This window comes from Pinus tabuliformis, chromosome 1_1, assembly GCF_031772625.1.
Source record: "Pinus tabuliformis cultivar Carrire ecotype Pingquan chromosome 1_1, CPIR1, whole genome shotgun sequence".
Classification (NCBI taxonomy): domain Eukaryota; kingdom Viridiplantae; phylum Streptophyta; class Pinopsida; order Pinales; family Pinaceae; genus Pinus; species Pinus tabuliformis.
The window spans coordinates 859308554-859333005 of NC_142297.1; the positions used below are offsets into that span (position 1 = coordinate 859308554).

Consider the following 24452-nt stretch of genomic DNA (forward strand, 5'->3'; position numbering starts at 1 on the left):
TCCGCCAATACGATCCTGAGTCTTGGCCAACTACAAAGAAAGTTCCCTCAGGTCTATGAAAGTGTAATTTTCGACGAAAAGAAGTTGGTTAAAAGCTGAGGCAAAAGCAAATGGCAAAAAGGACAAGCAACCATATTAACACAATAGCTTATGCACAAATACTCCCATATCACAAACGAAACGAGAAGCCCCTGCAAAAAAGTTGGCCATGCTATGAAGAATCGAAGATAGATAAAAAAAATACTTCGACAGTCCAGCATTTCCCTTCCACCGTTATGAAGGGCAACTATTACACCGGTGTAGTTCCATTTCTATATAGTATATAGAAATTGTCGATCTGTACAGTGTATCCTCTTATTAATCAGAAGAATGATAGTATTATGCCCTTGTCCAAGCATGGTAAACACATCATGTGCTGTGACCTGCATTTGGAGATAAAACTGAGCTGTGACCTGCATAAGGAAGACTGTATCTGGAGATAAAACTGGCTAATTTCTGAACAAAAATGATAATTCCAAGGAATTAAATATTTCAAAATCTCATACAAGCCTCTCGTACTATGGGTAACTCCCGTCTCAACATTTCTGCATCCTTGATGGCATACTTGATGGCATATAAATATATTCCAATTCACCCTCTGAGAAGGGTATAGAAGCTTGAGGCCAATGTTGCCAGTCGAAGTGAGGATCCTACAGATTTTCTGGGGGCAGAGACCACGATATATGTGTATTATCAATGAATTCTCCTCCAACTCAGGGATATCTTCCTATTCTTCACAAGAAGATTCTGCATGTCTGTCAGTATTAAGTATCCTATTATCTCATATTTCAATCCTATGTACCGCAACCACTCGGAAACTATTCCAATCCTATGTACACCAGCCACTGGGAAACTAGATGTTCCATGGTCATTGGCATCACAATCATGTGGGACAAACTGCTGAAAATACGCAATTTTACTGATAGTTCGTCTCTTATTTCCTTTCTTACTTGTAGTCACTTTACATCAAAAATTGAATGCGTTAGTTTGGCAAGCACAGTGGGGGAAACATTTGCAAAACGATCATGATTTAGAAGATACGCTGCAACTTCTCTGATACCTGTTTCTCCAACTCTAACCCATCTCTTTAAACCAGGTTACCCCAGAACTTTGCCAACAAAGGCTTTTGGATTGTTGGAAGCAAAGGGATCCTCATCTGTCGGTTTTATGATAGCAACACTTCCACCTCTGTAATTTCTGAAATAGTAAGCCCCACACAGCCCACCTCGAATATGGATTGGATCTTCACTACGGTACTCAAATCATTCTTCAACACTGTCTCCAAATGTGATAGAACTTTCTTCAGTGGGTACATTCAAGCTTCAAGGCCATCTGCATCTTCTTTTTAAGAGTGTGCACATTGTCTTCTTTGTCCAGTGCACTGTTGAATACACTGCCCCACAGGCACGACCTAGAACAACAACAGCCATTTGTGTTTATATCGGACTATCCTTGATGGAAGGCATAAATTATAATCTGCTTTCTTTAGAAAACCAAAATTTATCAACAGTGGATATCAACACCAAATTCCATCCTTCGGCATAAAACAGACCAGGAAATTATGCAACGAAGAACTATGAAAATCAATCAAACTTCACAACAAACATGGCTGTAAATTCTGTTGCACATGTTCTCTCAAAGCCTTTACATTTGTAAACTACGTCAAACAACCAGGCTCACAGAAAACAACCTATACATATGTTGTAGCTGCATACAAGAAAAAATTGCAATTAATAAACAGATTACAAACCAAAAAATTGTTAAAATTATCAATAACATGCGTATTGATAATTTATCAAGTGACGCTTTATCCTCTCCTCACATGTTTGGCTTTCGTGAATCACATGTACCTTTTGATCTGTTTCTTCAATTGTTGACTCACAAACTTCACAACAAACATGTATTTCTGTTGCACATGTTCTCTCAAAGCCTTTACATTTGTAAAGTACTTCAAACAGCCAGGCTCACAACAAACAACCTGTACATATGTTGTAGCTGCAGACAAGAAACATTTGCAATTAATAAACAGATTCACCTATTTTAGCTAGGAGAACAACGCTTCAAACATTTCAAGTAACCCTACAGCACAAGAATTACTAGTGCAAAAAAAGCTTGGTTAAGTACATATATGTATCATCGATGCAAAGGTGAAAACATTATGACTACAATGATAGTGTTTTGAAACAAACCTTGGACACAGTTTACGTAACAACAGGTATATTGTAAATGACATATTTCATTTAGTAATAGATTTCACCGAGTATAGCCAGGGTTGTTGAACCACAATGCACAACCTCAGGTTTCAGATTTTACATCTTCAGATTGCTTCAAATAAAGTTGATCTTTCTTGTACATTTAATGATAAAATCATAGACACTAGAAACATACTTATTTCGTTCAAGAGATTATTTCCTTGCCATCATTAATTTCAATAAATATTGAAGTGAGAATACCTGCAACAAAGCCTCACCCAAGGAAAGGAATTTCCTTGTCCAACTTTCATTAAACCACGATGGTTTAAACAGTCAAATGCAAATTTCAATGAAAAAAATTGAGCAAGTGATTTAATCTGGCACATTTGAAAATTTGAGAAAGCTTTTTAATCTAGCACAATGAAAAATTTGAGAAAGTAATTTAATCTGGCAAATTGGTAAGGGTAAGGGTAATGAGAACATTATAAACCAGGGTGGGTTGGACAAGTGGCCATCAGTAAGTGGTCACACCTATTATGGATATGGGAGGGTAAATATGTTTGGGACTTCCACCTCAACCAAGATGACCAATTAGGGTGAAAAAACATGCACTTGACAATGATGAATCTTAACCAGTAAAGAAAGATCAGAAATTGTTTCACCCTCAGAAGCCAGAATGAGCTGCTAGAAGTCCCATTATTGTGTGGAGTGGCAAGATGGAAGAACCATAGCAAGTTCCAGCTAAATAAGGTGTTGAGAATGAAGAGAAAGCCATGGGTTCAATCTTCTAATGCATTTGTTTCTTTGGAGATTCACTTTCATCTGTTAGAGACATTGTCTTGGTTTTATCTAGTTTGTGTTCCTAGGTTTTTTGACGCTTGGTCACAAGAAAACTTAATTGGTGGACTAAGGCCTAACTGAAGTTGAATGAAAAATGGAAAAAAAACGTATGTAGGATGTGGTCCGAGGCCTTGTCCCAAGACAGGACCTTTGTGTGTGAAATAAGGTGAATTAAGGCCCTACTGAAGTTGATTGAAGAATTGAAGAATAACATTGATTGAAGAATAACAAAAAGATATATACCTCTAAAGGAAGTTATTGGAATGAGGTTGAAGTCCATGCTTGTCTCTAACCAAAGTTGGACACAATCTTTCCAAGAATTCTAGGGAGGAAAAATTTCTTCTGCTCATTTTATTGCCTTAGAGGGTAAGTTCTTGTCGAACATACTTTGTTGTAGCAACATTTCCTACCTAGGAAGGAGTGTTGGGCTATTTGAGGACTTTACATGATGCTTGACACTCGGAGGAGCGGACCCAGGATGCCCCAGGTTGACCTTGACACTATTTTGATGGGCATCACTTGATTCAGAGCCTAGATGATGATGGTCATCCTTGAGATGACAAAGAAGGGCTTGTACATCACCTTGGAGCCCTAATGCTTTGCGATATTTTGATGTCACATCACTTCTTTTCGTCTTGTGAGGGTGACATAGGGCACTTTTGGGCATGACATGTCACGTCACTTCTTTTCGTCTTGTGAGGGTGACATAGGGCACTTTTGGGCATGACATAAACTTTTAATCGCTTGCACATGATTTGTGAAGGCACTTCATAAAGTATGAAGCACTCCTTATCCCTTGCCTCACACTTTAGGGTTTACTAAGCTCATTTGGAGGGTGACATCACACTATTAGAGCATTTATTCCCACCGTGTGGGATTTTATGGCTCATTTGTCTTGTTTTTTAGCAATGAGGTTGGCATGTAACCTCATTGGACGGGATTTTATGGCTCATTTGTCTTGTTTTTTAGCAATGAGGTTGGCATGTAACCTCATTGGACGGTGACCTCACACTGTGTGGACTTTTATGGCTCATTTGTCTTGTTTTTTAGCAATGAGGTTGGCATGTAACCTCTTTGGACGGTGACCTCACACTGTGTGGGCTTTTATGGCTCATTTGTCTTGTTTTTTAGCAATGAGGTTGGCATGTAACCTCTTTCTTGTAGAACGCTCAAAAGTGAACTTGTCATTAGTAATTTTAGTGAGCGAAGGAAGGCTCATATAAATAAAGCCTTCCTCTCACTTATATTTTCATCATCACACATGTAAATCCGGCCTATCTAAAAAGAGAGTGACTTGTTTTTTTATTCGCTACCTAGGCATTTTATGGATGTGATTTTTGTTTGGAGACACTATTTTGTGATTGAAAGAAGAGCTATTGTGGAATATTTTGTAAGTTTATTACTGATTATTGAAATTTTGCATGCTTTAAATGCTTTAAATAGGGGACCCTGCACACCAAAAATAAATAAATATTAAATATAGACTAGTAAATATTCTAAAAGTATTAAATACACATGAAATATTATGAGAAATATGTAACAAAAATAAAAATATCTTATGAGAATCGCAACTGCATAGTGGAAATATTATGAGTAATCTCATGCACTAAAAAGTACATCGTACACCAAAAATCGTAAATCCTAGATGAGGGGTTAGAAAATAATAGTATTTGCAACAAGAAATATTACATAGCATATCATACATGAATTTCGAAACAAAAGAAGATTGACCTCCACCTTTGCTTTTGCACTCTCCTACAATGTGTCTCTCATGAATATATTTTAGTAGTTTCTTCAATGATACCATGTGTTCCTTTACCTACATCACATTGAATTCAATAATCAAACAAATGGCTAATAATGTAAGGCATGTCAAATTTAAATAAAAACAGATATCTTATATCTTAAATAAGCAATATTAAGAAAAAATACATCTTATGCAATCACCAAAACTCAAAATTCTTCAATAAAAAATGAGTTGTATTGAAATGAGAAGATATCCTTGAATTTGCTTTATGGCTCTACACTCTCCTACAAATCTGCAATTTTCTCCCAAAAATATATTTCTATAGTTTCATCAATGCTCCTCCACCTTTCTTTTCCTACATTTGCATAGCCTTCATTATAAAAATAAATCCCCAATAATATAATATGCATTCAGTTATACCTTCGCCATTAAATCTAAATATTTAGGTTCAAGAGAGATACGAGTTTTTAGCCCTCAAATCTTTAGGTTCAAGAGAGAGACAAGTTTTTAGCCCCCATGCAAGGACAGTCACTATCCAAACATTCACAGTGGTGCAAGGAGAATACATGTTGCATGTGAGGACAATCATGCACCATGCAAGGCAAAGCTTAATCAAGTACAAAAAATGATGTGGCACATGGGAGGACATATATGGATATGGAAAGGATGTCATGAAACATGCGAGGATGGTCATGGGCATGCAAGGATAGTCATGGAGCTGAAAACGTGAAGGAAATACCTTCCTCACTAAGAGGGAGTGTTGGAATTTGGGTAGCTTGGAAAGTATTTCCGAGAGAAGGAAACCCACCAAAAATGAGTTGGTTAGGCAATTTACCCAAAGTTGGGGTTTTGGACCCAAAGTAGTGGATTTGGGACCTAAAGAAACAAATTGTTTATTCTAAAGAGTAAACAGAGCAAACACCCTAAGGATCTAGAGTTTCCAAAATGAAAGCAAGAGAAAAGTATAAATAAAGAGCCTAAGAAGAGGCTCAATGTACACACTTGAGATGTGCCCTCATGTGTGGAGCAAGATAGACTTAAGGAGGTCACAGATCTTAGAGAGAGACACATATCCGAAGAAGATGAGGAGTCTAGTCTAAGGAAGTTGATTGGGTTGTTTTGCAGAGAAGAGGTCGCAGTCATGGGGCATGGGTAGAGATCCTTTTGTGGGTGGAAAGAGGTACTCGCATGAAGCACCAAGGACATCGAGAAAGGGTTGCAGACCAGGCAAAAGGTTGGCCGCAAGCCCTGAGTGAGATTGCAATTGGTTGAGGGAAGACATGGGGCATTAGAATCGTTTAGTGTCTACCTAGAGTAGCTACAAACCTAGATCAGAGAATTGCGGGTCTGTTCTACTACAAACCATTCTTGAGTTAATATAAGCCAAAGAAGGAGAGTCACAGATCCTTAAGGGTAGTCACAGCTGGAAGGAGAGGAAGATTATTATCTATTTCTAATTTGAATTTGTGCCCTAGGGAGGTCGAGTTTCTGTCTTCTGGACGTAACAATTAAAGGGTTGTCAAATTAAGCTTTGTCTACTATTTTGAAGAGGTTGAGCTTTATTTGTTTGTACCAGGAGGGGGTTGAAGCCCTAGAGTTTGTTATAGGCAGGTTGAAAAGGCCTCAAGGTGTTGGACAATGTCTTAAAATAGGTCGCAACCATTCCATACTAGGCCACAGATTAAAGGAAACAAGTCGAGAGGCCTCAGAAACTTGAAGAGGGTGAGCAAATGTATCTCAGCGTGAAGAAGAGGCTGAAGAGGGTTGTATTCATTGTTGGATGGTTGTTGAGAAGCATATCAAAGTTTGCTCATAAAAGGAGCTTTAAGCAGCATTGTTATGGCGAAGTATACAGTGATTTGATGGGAAAATCCATTGTGAGTAGTTGTTTGGGGTTGATAAATGTAGTGTATTTTAAGAGTTAAATGCACTGTGAGTAGCTCGTTGGACAAAGATTTGAAAGGTGCCAAATCATTGTGTGAAGGAGGCAAACGACAAACGGGTACATCAAGGGCAATAAGCCTTGAAAGGGTTGGTTACATCAATAAGTCATGTATTTTGTTTCTGTTGTTTTTGGCACCTCGAAGTTCAAAAAGGATCTGACCTAAAGCCCTAATATCGTATACTATGTATACTAGTTGTACAAGTGATCCGAAGGGTGATGATCCCTGGTACGAGACCCCTAATGATTCTTTTATTAATGGACAAATAAAGATCGAGCTTTGCACTCAATATATATGTATCCTTTATTGATTTCACCGAGGTAGATTCCATTGTGCAGAGTGCCTGTAAGTTGGGGGTTCCTAGTGTGCTTGTGTGCTTGGTAAGCTATAGACTAGATATAGGGCGTAAGGATATTTCAACAACATGGGGCTGCCTATTTTGACATTTCCAGTTAGCACATTGTATTTAGTTACAACCTTTTATAGTGCTTCATTTACTACATATTACTCATAGGAAAAGTATTATTTGCACATAATCCCATGTAGTCAATGGAAGATTTTAAAAGGTTGAAAGACTCGCATATCCATGCATATGAGGGGCCTTGACTTAATATATCCATGCACTCAATATATCTGTATCCTTCATTGATTTCACTGAGGTAGATTTCCGTTGTGCAAAGTGCCTATAAGTTGGGGGTTCCTAGTGTGTTTGTGTGCTTGGTAAGCTCTAGACCAGATCTAGGGCATAAGGATATTTCAACATGGGACTGCCTATTTTGGAATTTCCATTTAGCACATTGTATTTTTACAACCTTTTATAGTGTTGCATTTACTGCATATTATTCACAGGAAAATTATTATTTGCACATAATCCCATGCATTCAATTGAAGATTTTAAAAGGTTGAAAGACTCACATATCCATGCATATAAGGGGGCTTGACTAAATAATTTTCTCATGTTGGTGAGTTGTCCACATATGTTATCTATCTTGATTAACTATTCTAGAAGGGCACATTTTAAGGTGGGGTTGTTGCTACTATTTTGGATATTTTACTTGGTTTAGGAAGCCATGCTCACAAATGCAAACAAATAAGAGAAATGTTATTGGAAAAACATAACAAGAAAAAAAGGGCACCCTCTATCCCAAAACACAACTTACCCTCTATGCCATGGTTGCTACCTTTATGGTTTCCCACATCTTTCTCACACAAAGATATTCAATGGCTTCATCAATGCTTTTGCACCTTCCTTAACCTACACTACGTTTAATTTAAACAAATAATATAATTATGAAGCAACAAATGAGTTCAATTAAATCAAGCTTAGAACCATATAATTATTTACTAGCAAACAAGTAAATTCCTCAATATGGTTTTCCACATCTCTCTCACACAAAGATATTCAATGGCTTCATCAATGCTTTTGCACATTCCTTAACCTACATTGCATTTAATTTAAACAAATGATATAATTATGAAGCAACAAATGAGTTTAAATAAATCAAACTTAGAACCATATAATTATATACTAGCAAACAAGTAAATTCCTCAACACATACCTCCATCGTCTTCGCTCGCTACACCTTTAGAATTAGGCCCACAATATAGGTTGTAGAGACCTATTTAATTTCCTGAACCACTCAACCCCAAAAAAAACGAACAAAAATAAGAAAAATAGATAAAAGAGCACATAAGAAAAATAAAATATCAATTCACAAATTAGCATGGCCATGCTAAAATACCAAAAAACATAAAAGTTGGACCAAGAAACACAAGAAAAACACAACAATAACAAAAAATGCAACCAATAATAACAAAAAAACAAGCAAAAAAAAAAAACAATAGATGGGGACATTGATCTGCAAGCCCAACATGCGTTGATGGCCAACATGAACACCCTGCACACCAAAAAAAACATTACATTATATTAAATATTCAAAATATTATAAGAAATGTGAAACAAATATCAAAATATCTTATAAGAAATCTTAATTAGAGACCAACGATACTACAAGTAGTCTTATACACTAGAGTGTACATGTTAAGTAAACATAAAAATCAACCATAAATAGATAAAGAGGAAGTAATGTTGCATTTGAAATGAAAAGAATTACGTGTCAAATCATATATGGATTTTGCACCAAAAGAAACTCACCTCGACCTTTGTACTCTTTGCACTCTACTACAATATATATCTCATAAAGATATTTCGGTAGTTTCATTTTTGGTCCTCCACATTCCATTATTTGTACTGCATTAAATACACACATAATGTTGTGAAGTATTATGAATAAGCACTAGAAAGTACATCTTATGCCAATACTAAAAAACCATAAACCTTAAATAAATAAGGAGGCGAGATCATAGATAGATATTTACAACAAAAGAGAAATCTCCTCTACTTCTATATTTACCTTTACAATCTCTCCCTCCCAAGATCTCTCCCTCCCAAGTACATTTCAGTAGTTTAGCTGGTGATTCCACATTATATCACTTACATTACATTGTAGTTAATTATTTAATAAATGGCAAATAATGTAAGATGTCTAGAATTTAAATGCACACATGTAGCCATACATATCACCTCAACCATTTCCTTAACCCACTACATCTTTGGAATTATGTATTGTTAGGATCTATCCTTTTTTCCCACTCAATGTACCAAATAGAAAAATTAAATTGACACTTATGAGAATATCATAAATGAAAACAAAATGTCTTCTAAGCAATATTATGCAAAAGCATATCTTATGTAATCACTAAAAAACATAATTTCTCAACAACAATAAAGAAAGCAAAACCACTATATTGAAATCAAAAGATATCCATGAACTTGCTTTATGGCTCTACATTCTCCTACATATTTGCAAGTCTCTCACACAAATATTTACGTAGTTTCATCAATGTTCTTCCACCTTCTTTTACCTGCATTTGCATAGCATTCATTATATAAATAAATCACAAATAATATAATATGCATTCAATGCTCCTCCACCTTCCTTTACCTACATTTGCATAGTACTCGTTATATAAATAAATCCCAAATAAATATAATATGCATTCAATTATACCTTCGCTATAGTGCTTCACATCACGGAAAGATATTCAATAGTTTCACAAGTGGTCCTTCACATTTCTTGATTTGCATCGCATCTAAATTTCAACAAACAAACATGATATAATAATGAACAAACAAATGAATTGAAGTAAAATGTGCATTACAATCATATAATTTAGTAACAAACAAGTTCATGCGTACATACCTCTTTTGCGTTTGCCCAAAAACAAGTAAATTTCCGATACATACCTCATTCGTCTTTGTCTGCTACATTTGTAGACTCTTACATATCTCCAAGTCTCTCACACAAAAATATTTATGTAGTTTTATCAATGCTCCTCCACCTTTCTTAACCTACATTTGCATAGCACTCATTACATAAATAAATCTCAAATAATATAATATGCATTCAAATATAGCTTTGCTATGGTGTCTCGCATCACACAAATATATTTGGTAGTTTCACTAGTGGTCCTTCACCTTTCTTGATTTGTATTGCACTAAATTTCAACAAACATACATGATATAATGATGAAACAACAAATGAGTTCAATTAAAATGTGCATGAAACCAAATAATTTAGTAACAAACAAGTAAGTTCCCCCATACATACCTCTTTCACCTTTCCCCATAAACAAGTAAATTCCTCCATACATACCTCATTCGTCTTTGCCTGCTACTTTTGTAGACTCTATATCAGCCCTAAACCCACGCTATGCGTTGTGTAGGTCTTCCTTAATTTCCCCACCCATTCAATCCAAGAAAAAATATGAACAAAAGATAATAAGCTTAAAAAACATACAAATAAAACAAAATACCAAACCATAAGTTAGCATGGCCATGCTCACAAATACAAAAGATATAAGAGCCGAAACATTAAAAAAACAACAATAAAAACAAAAATGACCAACAATAGAAAAATACAACAAAAATACAAAGATATAAGAGCCACAACCTTATAAGAACAAAAAAAAACAATAGAAACAAAAATGACTAACAGTGGAAAAATACAATGAAAATAATAAAAACACAAATAGTAGATAGACTCTGCATTGCAATTGCAAAAAAGCATCCATGGCCAACCAAGGGAACCCTGCACAACAAAAATAAATAAATATTAAATATAGACTAGTAAATATTCTAAAAATATTAAATAGACATAAATATTATGAGAAATATGTAACATAAATCAAAATATCTTATGAGAACCTCAAATGCAAACTAGACTAGAAATATTATGGGTAATCTCATGCACTAAAAAGTACATCTTATGAAAGCACCAAAAATCATAAATCCTAGATGAAGAGGTGAGAAATAATAGTATTTGCAACAAGAAATATTACATAGCATATCATATATGAATTTCGAAACAAAAGAAAACCGACATCCACCTTTGTCACCTTTGCTTCTGCACTCTACTACAATGTGTCTCTCATGAATATATTTTAGTAGTATCATCAGTGATCCCCTGCGTTCCTTTACCTACATCGCATCGCTTCAATAATCAAACAAATGTCTAATAATGTATGCCATGTCAAATTTAAATAATAGCAGAGATCTTATATCTTATATCTTAAATATGCAATATTACAAAAAAATACATCTTACGCAATCACCAAAAATCACATTTCTTCAACAAAAAATGAGTTGTATTGAAATGAGAAGATATCCTTGAACTCGCTTTCTGGCTCTCCCAAAAATATATTTATATAGTTTCATCAATGCTCCTCCACCTTTTTTTTCCTACATTTGCATAGCCTTAATTATAAAAATAAATCCCCAATAATATAATATGCATTCAGTTATACCTTCGCCATTAAATCTAAATATTTAAGTTCAAGAGAGATACGAGTTTTTAGCCCTCAAATCTTTAGGTTCAAGAGAGAGACAAGTTTTTAGCCCCCATGCAAGGACAGTCACTATCCAAACATTCACAGTGGTGCAAGGAGAATACATGTTGCATGTGAGGACGATCATGCACCATGCAAAACAAAGCTTGATCAGGTACAAAAAATCGATGCGGCACATGGGAGGACAAATATGCCTATGCAAAGGAATGTCATGAAACATGCAAGGATGGTCCTGGGCATGCAAGGATAGTCATGGAGCTGCAAGCATTAGGGAAATACCTTCCTCACTAAGAGGGAGTGTTGGAATTTGGGTAGCTCGAAAGGTATTTTCGAGAGAAGGAAACCCACCAAAAATGAGTTGGTTGGGCAATTTACCCACAGTTGGAGTTTTGGACCCAAAGTAGTGGATTTGGGACCTAAAGAAACTAGTTGTTTATTCTAAAGGATAACGGAGCGAACACCCTGAGGACCTAGAGTTTCCTAAATGAAACCAAGAGAAAAGTACAAAAAAAGAGCCTAAGAAGAGGCTCAATGTACACACTTGAGATGTGACCTCATGTGTGGAGCAAGATAGCCTTAAGGAGGTCACAGATCTTAGAGAGATAAACACATATTCGAAGAAGATGGAGGATTCTGGTCTAAGGAAGTTGAGTGGGTTGTCTTGCAGAGAAGAGGTCGCAGTCATGGGGCATGGGTAGAGATCATTCTGTGGTTGGAAAGAGGTCCAAGAGTATTGCACCAAATTTTGTAGTAGTCGCATGAAGCACCAAGGACACCGACAAAGGGTTGCAGACCAAGCAAAAGGTTGGCTGCAAGCCCTAAGTGAGATCGCAGTTGATTGAGGGAAGCCATAGGGCATTTGACTCGTTTATGTTTACCTGGAGTAGCTGCGAACCTATATCAGAGAATTGTGGCTATGTTCTACTACAAACCATTCTTGTGTTAATATAAGCCAAGGAGAGTCACAGATCCTCAAGGGTAACCACAGCTGGAAGGAGAGGACGATTATTATCTATTTCTAATTTGGATTTATGCCCTAGGGAGGCCGAGTTTTTTTCTTCCAGACGTGGCAGTTAAAGGGTGTCAAATTAAGTTTTGTCTACTATTTTGAAAAGGTCGAGCTTATTTGTTGGTCCCAAGAGGGGGTTGAAGCCCGAAAGTTTGTTACAGGCAGGTTGAAAAGGCCTCAGTATGTTGGACAATGCCTTAGAATAGGTCACAACCTTTCCATAGTAGGCCACGAGCTGAAGGAAACAAGTCAAGAGACCTCAGAAACTTGAAGAGGATGAGCAAATGTGTCTCAACCTCACGAAGAGGTTGGTGAGGGTTGTATTCTATGTTGGATGGTTTTTGAGAAGCATATCAAAAAATTTCTCATTAAAGGAGCTTTGGACAGCAAGGTTATGGCCAAGTATACATCGATTTGAAGGGGAAATCCATTGTGAGCAGTTGTTTGGGGCTGCTAAGTGTAGTGTATTTGAAGAATTAAATGCACTATGAGTATCTTGTTGGACAAAGATCTTAAAGGAGCTAGATCATTGTGTGAAAGACGCAAACAACAAACAGGTACATCAATTGCAATAAGCCTTAAAAGGGTTGGTTACATCAGTAAGTCATGTATTTTGTTTCTGTTGCTTTTGGCAGTTCAAAGTTCAAAAAGGATTTGATCTCAAGCCCTAATATTGTATACTATGTATACTGGTGGTACAAGTGATCTGAAGGGTGATGATCCCTAGTACAAGACCCCTAATGATTCTTTTATTAATGAACAAATAAAGATCAAGCTTTGCACTCAATATATCTGTATCATTTATTGGTTTCTTTAGGTAGATTTCTGTCGTGCAGAGTGCCTATAAGTTGGGGGTTCCTAGTGTGTTTGTGTGCTTGGTAAGCTATAGACCAGATCTAGGGCATAAGGATAATTCAACATGAGGCTGCCTATTTTGGCATTTCTAGTTAACACATTGTATTTAGTTACAACCTTTTATAGTGTTGCATTTACTGCATATTATTCATAGGAAAATTATTATTTCCACATAATCTTATGCATTCAATTGAAGATTTTAAAAGGTTGAAAGACTCACATATCCATGCATATAAGGGGGCTTCACTCAAGCATTTTCTCATGTTGGTGAGTTGTCCACATATCTTATCTATCTTGATTCATTTTAAGGTGGGGTTGTTACTACTATTTTGGATATTTGACTTGGTTTAGGAAGCCATGCTCACAAATGCAAACAAATAAGAGCAATGTTATTAGAAAAACATAACAAGAAAAGAAGGGCACCCTCTATCACAAAAGATGACTTACCCTCTATGCCATGGTCGCTACATTTATGGTTTCCCACATCTTCTCACACAAAGATATTCAATGGCTTCATCAATGCTTTTGCACCTTCCTTAACCTACATTGCATTTAATTTAAACAAGTGATATAATTATGAAGCAACAAATGAGTTCAATTAAATCAAGCTTAGAACCATATAATTGTGTACTAGCAAACAAGTAAATTCCTCAATACATACCTCCATCATCTTTGCTCGCCACACCTTTAGAATTAGACCCACAATACAGGTTGTAAAAGCCTATTTAATTTCCCGACCCACTCAACCCCCCAAAGAAACAAACAAAAATAAGAAAAATAGATAAAAAAGAACATAAGAAAAATAAAATATCAAATCACAAATTAGCATGGCCATGCTAAAACAAAAGACAAAAAACATAAAAGTTAAACCAAAAAACACAACAACCAAAAATGCAACCAATAATAACAAGAAAACGAGAAAACTAGCCCAAAAAGCCAACACACAAAAAAAAGAAACAATACATGGGGACATTGATCTGCAATCCCAACATGTGTCGATCGCCAACCATGAACACCCTGCACGTCAAAAAAAAATTAAATTATATTAAATATTCAAAATATTGTAAGAAACATGAAACAAATATCAAAATATCTTATGACAAATTTTAATTAGAGACCAACAATACTACAAGTAGTCTTATGCACTAGAGAGTACATGTTATGTAAACACTAAAAATCAACCCCAAATAGATAAAGAGGAAGTAGTGTTGTATTTGAAATGAAAAAGACTACTTATCAAATCATATATGGATTTTGCACCAAAAAGAAACTCACCTCTACCTTTGTATTCTTTGCACTCTACTACATTATCTATCTCATAAAGATATTTCGACAATTTCATTTGTGGTCCTTGACATTCCATAATGTGTACTGCATTAAATACACACATAATGTTGTGAAATATTATGAATAAGCACTAGAAAGTACATCTTATGCAAATACTAAAAACCATAAACCTTAAATAGACAAGGAGGTAAGATCATAGATGGATATTTACAGCAAAAGTGAAATCCCTTCTCCCTCTATGTATTTACCTTTGCAATTTACTGCAATCTCTCCCTTCCAAGTACATTTTAGTAGTTTAGCTGGTGATTTCTCCACATTATATCACCTACATTACATTGTAGTTAATAATTAGATAAATGGCAAATAATGTAAGATGTCTCGAATTTAAATGCACACATGTAACCATACATATCACCTCAATTGTTTCCTTAACCCACTACATCTTTGGAATTATGTATTGTTAGGATCTACTCTTTTTTCCCACACAATGTACCAAATAGAAATCAAAATAGAGACTTATGGGAATATCATAAATGGAAACAAAATGTCTTCTAAGCAATATTATGCAAAAGCACATTTTATGTAATCACTAAAAATTATAATTTCTCAACAACAATAGAGAAAGTAGAACCATTGTATTGAAATCAGAAGATATCATTGAACTTGTTTTATGGGTCTACATTCTTCTACACATTTGCAAGTCTCTCACACCGAAATATTTATGTAGTTTCATCAATGCTCCTCCACCTTCTTTTATCTGCATTTGCATAGCATTCATTATATAGATAAATCACAAATAATATAATATGCATCCAAAGCTCCTCCACCTTCCTTTACCTTCATTTGCATAGCACTCATTATATACATAAATCCCAAATAAATATAATATGCATTCAATTATACCTTTGCTATAGTGCCTCACATCACGGAAAGATATTCAATAGTTTCACTAGTGGTCCTTCACATTTCTTAATCTGTATTACATCTAAATTTCAACAAATAGACATGATATAATAATGAACCAACAAATGGGTTGAAGTAAAATGGGCATCACAAACATATAATTTAGTAACAAACAAGTAACTTCACGCATACATACATCTTCGGCCTTTGCTCATAAACAAGTAAATTTCCCCATACATACCTCATTCATCTTTGTCTACTACATTTGTGGACCCTTACACGTATGCAAGTCTCTAATACAAAAATATTTATGTACTTTTATCAATGCTCCTCCACGTTTCTTAACCTACATTTGCATAGCACTCATTATATAAATAAATCTGAAATCATATAATATGCATTCAAATATAGCTTTTCTACGGTGTCTCACATCACACAAATATATTTGGTAGTTTTACTAGTGGTCCTTCACCTTACTTGATTTGTATTGCAATAAATTTCAACAAACCTACATGATATAATGATGAAACAACAAACGAGTTCAATTAAAATGGGCATGAAACGAAATAATTTAGTAACAAACGAGTAACTTCCCCCATACGTACCTCTTTCACCTTTCCCCATAAATAAGTAAATTCTTCCATACATACCTCATTTGTCTTTGCCCACTACTCTTCTAGACTCTATATCAGCCCTAAACCCACGTTATGCGTTGTTAAGGTCCTCTTTAATTTCCCCACCCATTCAATCCAAGAAAAAGATATCAACAAAAGATAATAAGTTTAAAAGACATATAAGTTAAACAAAATACCAAACCATAAGTTAGCATGGCCATGCTCACAAATACAAAGATATAAAAGCCACAACAATAAAAACAAAAATGACAAACAATAGAAAAATACAACAAAAATACAAAGATATAAGAGCCACAACCTTACAATAACAAAATAAAACAATAGAAACAAAAATTACCAACAATGGAAAAATACAATGAAAATAATAAAAACACAAATAGTAGATAGACTCTACATTGCAATTACAAAAAGTATCCATGGCCAACCAAGGGGACCCTGCACACCAAAAATAAATAAATATTAAATATAGACTAGTAAATATTCTAAAAATGTTAGATACACATTAAATATTATGAGAAATATGTAAAAGAAATCAAAATATCTTATGAGAACCTCAAATGCACACTAGAAATATTATGGGTAATTTCAAGCACTAAAAAGTACATCTTATGCAAACACCAAAAATCGTAAATCCTAGATGAGGAGGTGAGAACTAATAGTATTTGCAACAAGAAATATTACATAGCATATCATATATGAATTTCGAAACAAAAGAAAACTGACCTCCACCTTTGCTTCTGCACTCTACTACAATGTGTCTCTCATAAATATATTTTAGTAGTTTCATCAATGATCCGCTGCATTCCTTTACCTACAGCGTATCGCTTCAATAATCAAACAAATGGCTAATAATGTAAGCCATGTCAAATTTAAATAAATACATATATCTTAAATAAGCAATATTACGAAAAATACATCTTATGCAATCACCAAAAATCACAATTCTTCAATAAAAAAATGAGTTGTATTGAAATGAGAAGATATCCTTGAATTCGCTTTCTGGCTCTACACTCTTCTACACATTTGCAACTTTCTCCCAAAAAAAGATTTCTATAGTTTCATCAATGCTCATCCACCTTCCTTTTCCTACATTTGCATAATATTCATTATATAAATAAATTTCAAATAATATAATATGCATTCAATCATACATTCGTCATTAATTCTATATATTTAGGTTCAAGAGAGAGATGAGTTTTTAACCCATTCAAGGACAGTCATGATCCATGAGAAAACATTCACAGTGGTGTAACGAAAATACATGTGGTATACGAGGACGGTCATGCACCATGCAAGACAAAGCTTGATCAAATACAAAAAATCGATGTGGCAGATGGAAGGACAAATATGGCTATGCAAAGGAATGTCATGAAAAATGCGAGGATGGTCATGAGCATGCAAGGATAGTCATGGCGCTGCAAGCATTAAGGAAATACCTTCCTCACTAAGAGGGAGTGTTGGAATTTGGGTAGCTCGAAAGGTATTTCCAAGAGAAGGAAACACCAAAAATGAGTTGGTTGGGCAATTTACCCACACTTGGGGTTTTGGACACAAAGTAGTGGATTTGGGACCTAAAGAAACTAATTGTTTATTCTAAAGGATAAACGAGCGAACACCCTAAGGATCTAGAGTTTCCTAAATGAAACCAAGAGAAAAGTATAAAAAAAGAGCCTAAGAAGAGGCACAATTTACACACTTGAAATGTGACCTCATGTGTGGAGCAAGATAGCCTTAAGGAGGTGGCAGATCTTAGAGAGAGAGACACATATTCGAAGGAGATGAGAGTCTGGTCTAAGAAGGTCGAGTGGGTTGTCTTGCAGAGAAGAGGTCGCAGTCATGGGGCATGGGTAGAGATCCTTCTGTCGGTCGAAAGAGGTCCAAGAATATTGGACCGAATTTTGTAGTAGTCGCATGAAGCACCAAGGACACCGACAAAGGGTTGCAAACTAGGCAAAAGGTTGGCCGCAAGCCCTGAGTGAGATCACAGTTGGTTGAAGAAAGCCATAGGACATCTGACTCGTTTAGTGTTACCTCGAGTAGTTGCAAACCTAGATCAGAGAAGTGTGGCTTTGTTCTACTGTAAACCATTATTGTGTTAATATAAGCCAAGGAGAGTCACAGATCCTCAAGGGTAGCCATAGCTGGAAGGAAAAGATTATTGTCTATTTCTAATTGGATTTGTGCCCTAGGGAGGCCAAGTTTCTGTCTTCTAGACGTGGTAATTAAAGGGTGTCGAATTAAGCTTTGTCTACTATTTTGAAGAGGTCGAGCTTTATTTGTTTGTCCCAGGAGGGGATTGAAGCCCTAGAGTTTGTTATAGGCAGGTTGAAAAGGCCTTAATATGTTGGACAATGCCTTAGAATAGGCCGCAACCTTTCCATACTAGGCCATGGGCTGAAGGAAAGAAGTCGAGAGGCCTCAGAAACTTGAATAGGATGAGCAAATGTATCTCAACCTCAGGAAGAGGTTGGCAAGGGTTGTATTCTATGTTGGACAGTTGTTGAGAAGCATATCAAAAGTTTGCTCATTAAAAGAGCTTTGGACAACAAGGTTATGGCCAAGTATACATCGATTTGAAGGGAAAATCCATTGTGAGTAGTTGTTTGGGGCTGATAAATATAGTGTATTTAAAAAATTAAATGCACAGTATCTCGTTGGACAAAGATCTGAAAGGAGCTAGATCATTGTGTGAAAGACGCAAAGAACAAACAAGTACATCAAGTGCAATAAGCATTAAAAGGGTTGGTTACATTAGTAAGTCATGTATTTTGTTTCTATTGATTTTTGCAATTCAAAGTTCAACAAGGATCTGACCTCAAGCCCTGATATTGTACAATGTATACTATGTATACTAGTTGTACAAGTGATTTGAAAGGTGATGATCCCTGGCACAAGACCCCGAATGATTCTTTTATTAATGGACAAATAAAGATCAAGCTTTGCACTCAATATATCTGTATCCTTCATTGATTTCACTGAGGTAGATTTCCGTTGTGCAGAGTGCCTATAAGTTGGGGGTTCCTAGTGTGTTTGTGTGCTTGGTAAGCTCTAGACCAGATCTAGGGCATAAGGATATTTCAACATGGGACTGCCTATTTTGGAATTTCCATTTAGCACATTGTATTTAGTTACAACCTTTTATAGTGTTGCATTTACTGCATATTATTCACAGGAAAATTATTATTTGCACATAATCCCATGCATTCAATTGAAGATTTTAAAAGGTTGAAAGACTCACATATCCATGCATATAAGGGGGCTTGACTTAAGCATTTTCTCATGTTGGTGAGTTTTCCACATATCTTATCTATCTTGATTAACTATACTAGAAGGGCACATTTTAAGGTGGAGTTGCTACTACTATTTTGGATATTTGACTTGGTTTAGAAAGCCAAGCTCCCAAATGAAAACGATAAGCCATGCTCACAAATGCAAACAAATAAGGGCAATGTTATTGGAAAAACATAACAAGAAAAAAAGGGCACCATCTATCCCAAAAGATGACTTACCCTCTATTGCATTGTCGCTACTTTTATGGTTTCCCACATCTCTCTCGCACAAAGATATTCAATGGCTTCATCAATGCATTTGCACCTTCCTTAACCTACATTGCATTTAATTTAAACAAATGATATAATTATGAAGCAACAAATGAGTTCAATTAAATCTAGCTTGGAACCATATAATTATGTACTAACAAACAAGTAAATTCCTCAATACATACCTCCATCATCTTTGCTCGCCACACCCTTAGAATTAGACCCCAATAAAGGTTGTAAAGACCTATTTAATTTCCCGACCCCCTCAACCCCCAAAAAAAACGAACAAAAATAAGAAAAATAGATAAAAGAGCACATAAGAAAAAAAAATCAAATCACAAATTAGCATGGCCATGCTAATAAAACAAAAAACATAAAAGTTAAACCAAAAAACACAACAACAACAAAAAATGCAACCAATAATAACAAGAAAACTAGCCCAAAAAAAAAGAAGCAATAGATGGGGACATTGATCTGCAATCCCAACATGCGTTGATGGCCAACCATGAACACCCTGCACAGCGAAAAAGATATTACATTATATTAAATATACAAAATCTTGTAAGAAACATGAAACAAATATCAAAATATCTTATGAGAAATCTTAATTAGAGACGAACAATACTACAAGTAATCTTATGCACTAGCGAGTACATGTTATGTAAACACTAAAAATAAATCCTAAATAGATAAAGAAGAAGAAATGTTGTATTTGAAATGAAAATGATTACTTATCATCAAAAACAACTCACCTCTACGTTCGTATTCTTTGCACTCTACTACAATATCTATCTCATAAAGATATTTCGACAGTTTCATTTGTGGTCCTCCACATTCCATTATTTGTACCGCATTAAATGCACACATAATGTTGTGAAGTATTATGAATAAGCACTAAAAAGTACATCTTATGCAAATACAAAAAAACCATAGACCTTAAATAGATCAGGAGACGGGATCATAGATGTATATTTACAGCAAAAGAGAAATCCCCTCTACCTCTATGTTTACCTTTGCAGTGTACTGCGGAGGATCATGCTTGCAGGGAATTTTACATTAGGATTGGACAAAACCTTAGTTTGACACAAGTACATCCTTATTTGGTGGTTAGGTTTTCATGGTTTCCTTATTTAGGGTTTTAGAGAGCTCAAAAATTTACCAATTTGTAATAAGTCATGTGTACATGTACTCAATTTATCACAAACTAGTACAATCTTTGAGATCTCCAAAACCTTAGATAGTATACCATGAAACCCTAGTATGTAATTACCTTGTTTGTTACTTGTATGGACATATGTCCTTATTTTATAATAAACTCCCTCAAATATTGTATAAATAAGGGAGGTGGGAGCTCTTATATTCAATATCATCAATATACTTTATTCCTTTTTATTGTCTTGGCTGAATCATGGAGGGAGCAAGACACCAGGGTTCCTAAGGAAATCCTAGGAGTGAAACATTAGGGTTCATATGGAAACCCTAGGAGAAGACATGGGGAGACAGAGACATCTTGGATGTTCATGGAGTGTCTCTTGGATGTTCATGGAGGGATTGCTCTAATGTGATGCTAGGGTTCTATGATGCTTAGGTTTATGCTACACATGCAAACCATAAAGAAGAACATGACATTAAAGGATGATGAGCATTATTATGGTTGTCATTGTAGCCCTAGGGTTTTTACCAACGTAGAATATATGAAAGTAGATCTAATGACTTTCATGATGTTGGAACCTTGATCCAATGAGATGCAAAGCTAGAGAAAGATCATCAAGAGATAAGATTGGTGATTCTTGTGCTTGGCATAATTTCTTGTTTGAAAGAGGCTCAATTGTTGGATCCTTGATGTTTCATGGAGGTTTTGGAGCTTGTCTTGATGCAAGAGTTGAATCCCTAGGATGGACATGTAGATATGGAGGCCAACACTAGACTTGCATTACCATGTACTTGTTTGATGTAATATGGCTCATCTTGCCATGTACTTGTGTGATGAAACATGGATAGGGTTTGCTAACACTAAGGAAGACAACACTGCTAGCATGGAGAACTTCTATGATACAAGTTTGATGTAGAAGCCAAGGAGGACTTGTCAGTGTTAGTGCTTGCTTTTTGTGGACCTTTGAGGTAGCTAGGGTGTTAAAATTGACAACTAGGGCCAAACTCCATGTGAGTCATCTTATTTATGAAAGTTGATATTTTTCTTGGATCCCTCTCATCGAAGGTATAGGATTGATCTAAAGATCATCCGACTATGATAAGTATTCATGGAGATATGAATTTATTTGTGTTATGGGACAATTCATCAAGGTCGGTCAGCGACCAAATAACCCCCACATGTGCTCAACGTTTTAGTATCAAGGATATGACTTGAGAGACATTTCACACACACTTCTCTCTTGATTTCTTTTCACTCGCTTTGGGTTTTAGTGGAAGAGAAATCTAGGAGGATGATGCCCTAGCCACAGTCCTAAAGGATGCCCTAGTCGCAGTCTGCCCTAATCCAAGAAGATGCAGTCATGTAGTAAAGGATATAGCCCTAAGCTAGAGGCAAGGTAACTCTGTCTTAGTCGTAGCAAAGGAGAGCTAAACAGCGTGGTTATAGAGGCATGTTTCATGAGTCTTTTGAAGAGGCCTAACGTTGTCCTAGAAGAGGCCTAACGTTGTCTTGAAGGAGAAGCCTCAACGTTGTCTTGAAGGAGAAGCCTCAACGCTGTGAAGGAGGCTTCCACAACGCTGTATGGAGAGGCCTAAAATGCAGGTCCTATGTTGTTGTTCTAGAGTGCCCTAGATGCAGTCATGGGAAGATAAGATCACAGTCATACGCTATCACAAATGAGGCTATTCGTCACAGCAATGAGAGGCTTAAATACACAGTCTTAGGAAGACTCCACACGTTGTCCAATGAAGGTCTAAAGAACACTAGCCGCAGTCAATAAATGGAGATCAACTTATAGCTAGTCGCAACCCTAATGAGAGGTTTCTAGTCTCAGCCTAAATGTTGGTCATGGGGAAATCTGGTCGCAGTCCTTATGGGGTTGATTTGTTAACTGTGGGATAACATTAAGGCTACAACAACATGCACTAACAAACAGTGTTGGAGCAGCATGCCAAAGTGATAAAGGCTTCCATGAATGCCTAACCTATCCATGATAAAGGCTTCCCAAAAAGTCATCCAATGCAGCAAATAGACAATCCTCTAAACAACATGATGATGCAGTTCAAGAAGGTACAGCAGTATCAGATGTGACAGCATTGTGATAAGGGGCATCATGATGTGAAATGTTGCAGCGTAATGATGGGCATCGTGACAAAGTGAAGTGTAGCATGTTGTGTGCAGCACTTGCAAAGTATAGTACAATGATAATAAATGAGATGCAGCAGGATGGGTACAGTGAGGTACGGTATGAGGCAGCACTGGTGAGTGCAACAAGATGATAAAGTATAGCAAAATGATGCAGTACAGGAAGGTGCAGCATAAGGTGCAGCAATATGATGTGTGCAGCATGGTAAAGTTGTCCAGCATATTGATGATGACTGCAGCATGGTGCAGCACAATGATAGGTGATGGAGTCACCTTGGAGAATCAGTTGAAGCAGCATGTCTTCAAATGAGTTCAGTTACCTCATGTATCATCTTCTTAGAGATGATCTATGCTCTTATTTAGATAAGTCAAAGTGTTGACTTCTGTTGTATATGTACTATCTCTCTCTCTCTCTGGTGAACTATTGAAGAACATATAAGAAGAACTGATCAAGGGTTTCCCCACATTGGGGTTTGTCCTTGGCTAGCCCCACATTTTGTGTCCTCTTGACTTGGCTTGTCTTTTGCGATTTATGTTTATGTTCTATCTGCAGTTTACTATTATGCTGATACGATTGCTAATCAAGAAAAGATATTGAACTAACTGTGAAAATTGAAATAAATTGCTCTAAGCATAGAGCATACCTAAAATTAACATAGGGTTTCATGGTTTATTATCTAAGGTTTTGGAGAGCTCAAAGCTTGTACTATTGTATGTGTGTGTGAATATTCCAACTATCCAAAATTGTGTGATTACATATTTGAATTTTAGCTTGCGTTGTCTTTTGATGTTAGTTTTTGGTACCTTGGAAAGTCCAAGTATTGGGCACATGCTATGTAATTGTGTGATGCTACACAAATAGGGTTTTCTAACACTAAGGAAGACAGCAATGCTAGTGTGGAGAACTTACATGATACAAGTTTGATGTTGGAGCCAAGAAGGACTTGTCATTGTTACTACTTGTCATCGTTAATGTTTGCTCATTGTTAGTGCTTGTCATCGTTAATGTTTGCTTATTATGGAAGTTGATGGTGGCTAGGGTTTCATGGTTTACTATCTAAGGTTTTGGAGAGCTCAAAGATTGTACTAGTTTGTGATAAGTCGAGTACATGTACACATGACTTATCACACATCTTATCATGAACATAACTTATCACACATCTTATCACGAACTCTTACAATCTTTGAGCTCCCCAACTAGGATTTTCAAACACTAAGGAAGACAACAATGGTAGTGTGAAGAACTTCTATGATACA

At 36.0% G+C, this 24452-nt stretch overlaps 1 protein-coding gene across 1 annotated transcript; it reads right to left on the bottom strand.

Annotated features, from left to right (window-relative positions):
• Positions 1-441: 441 nt before the first annotated feature.
• Positions 442-20407, bottom strand: LOC149216993 (uncharacterized). The gene is made up of 13 exons (XM_089392920.1): positions 20083-20407; positions 19868-19962; positions 17082-17169; positions 15069-16793; positions 14809-14904; positions 14195-14550; positions 13981-14074; positions 11211-11301; positions 8917-10912; positions 8321-8659; positions 4809-4890; positions 1890-2034; positions 442-1450 (listed from the first exon to the last, which is right to left on the bottom strand). Exons 10-13 carry the CDS (start codon positions 8324-8326, stop codon positions 1342-1344), a joined length of 342 nt encoding a protein of 113 aa, XP_089249046.1. The 5' UTR covers positions 8327-8659; positions 8917-10912; positions 11211-11301; positions 13981-14074; positions 14195-14550; positions 14809-14904; positions 15069-16793; positions 17082-17169; positions 19868-19962; positions 20083-20407; the 3' UTR covers positions 442-1341.
• Between the last annotated feature and the right edge of the window lie 4045 nt (positions 20408-24452).

Excerpts from the sequence above, each read along its gene's own strand:
- LOC149216993 (XM_089392920.1), bottom strand. Across the intron at positions 2,035-4,808 it reads AGGAGAGTGCAAAAGCAAAG|CTACAACATATGTACAGGTT; the intron begins GTGGAGGTCAAT and ends TCTTGTCTGCAG. Across the intron at positions 1,451-1,889 it reads TTGAAGAAACAGATCAAAAG|GTCGTGCCTGTGGGGCAGTG; the intron begins GTACATGTGATT and ends TTGTTGTTCTAG.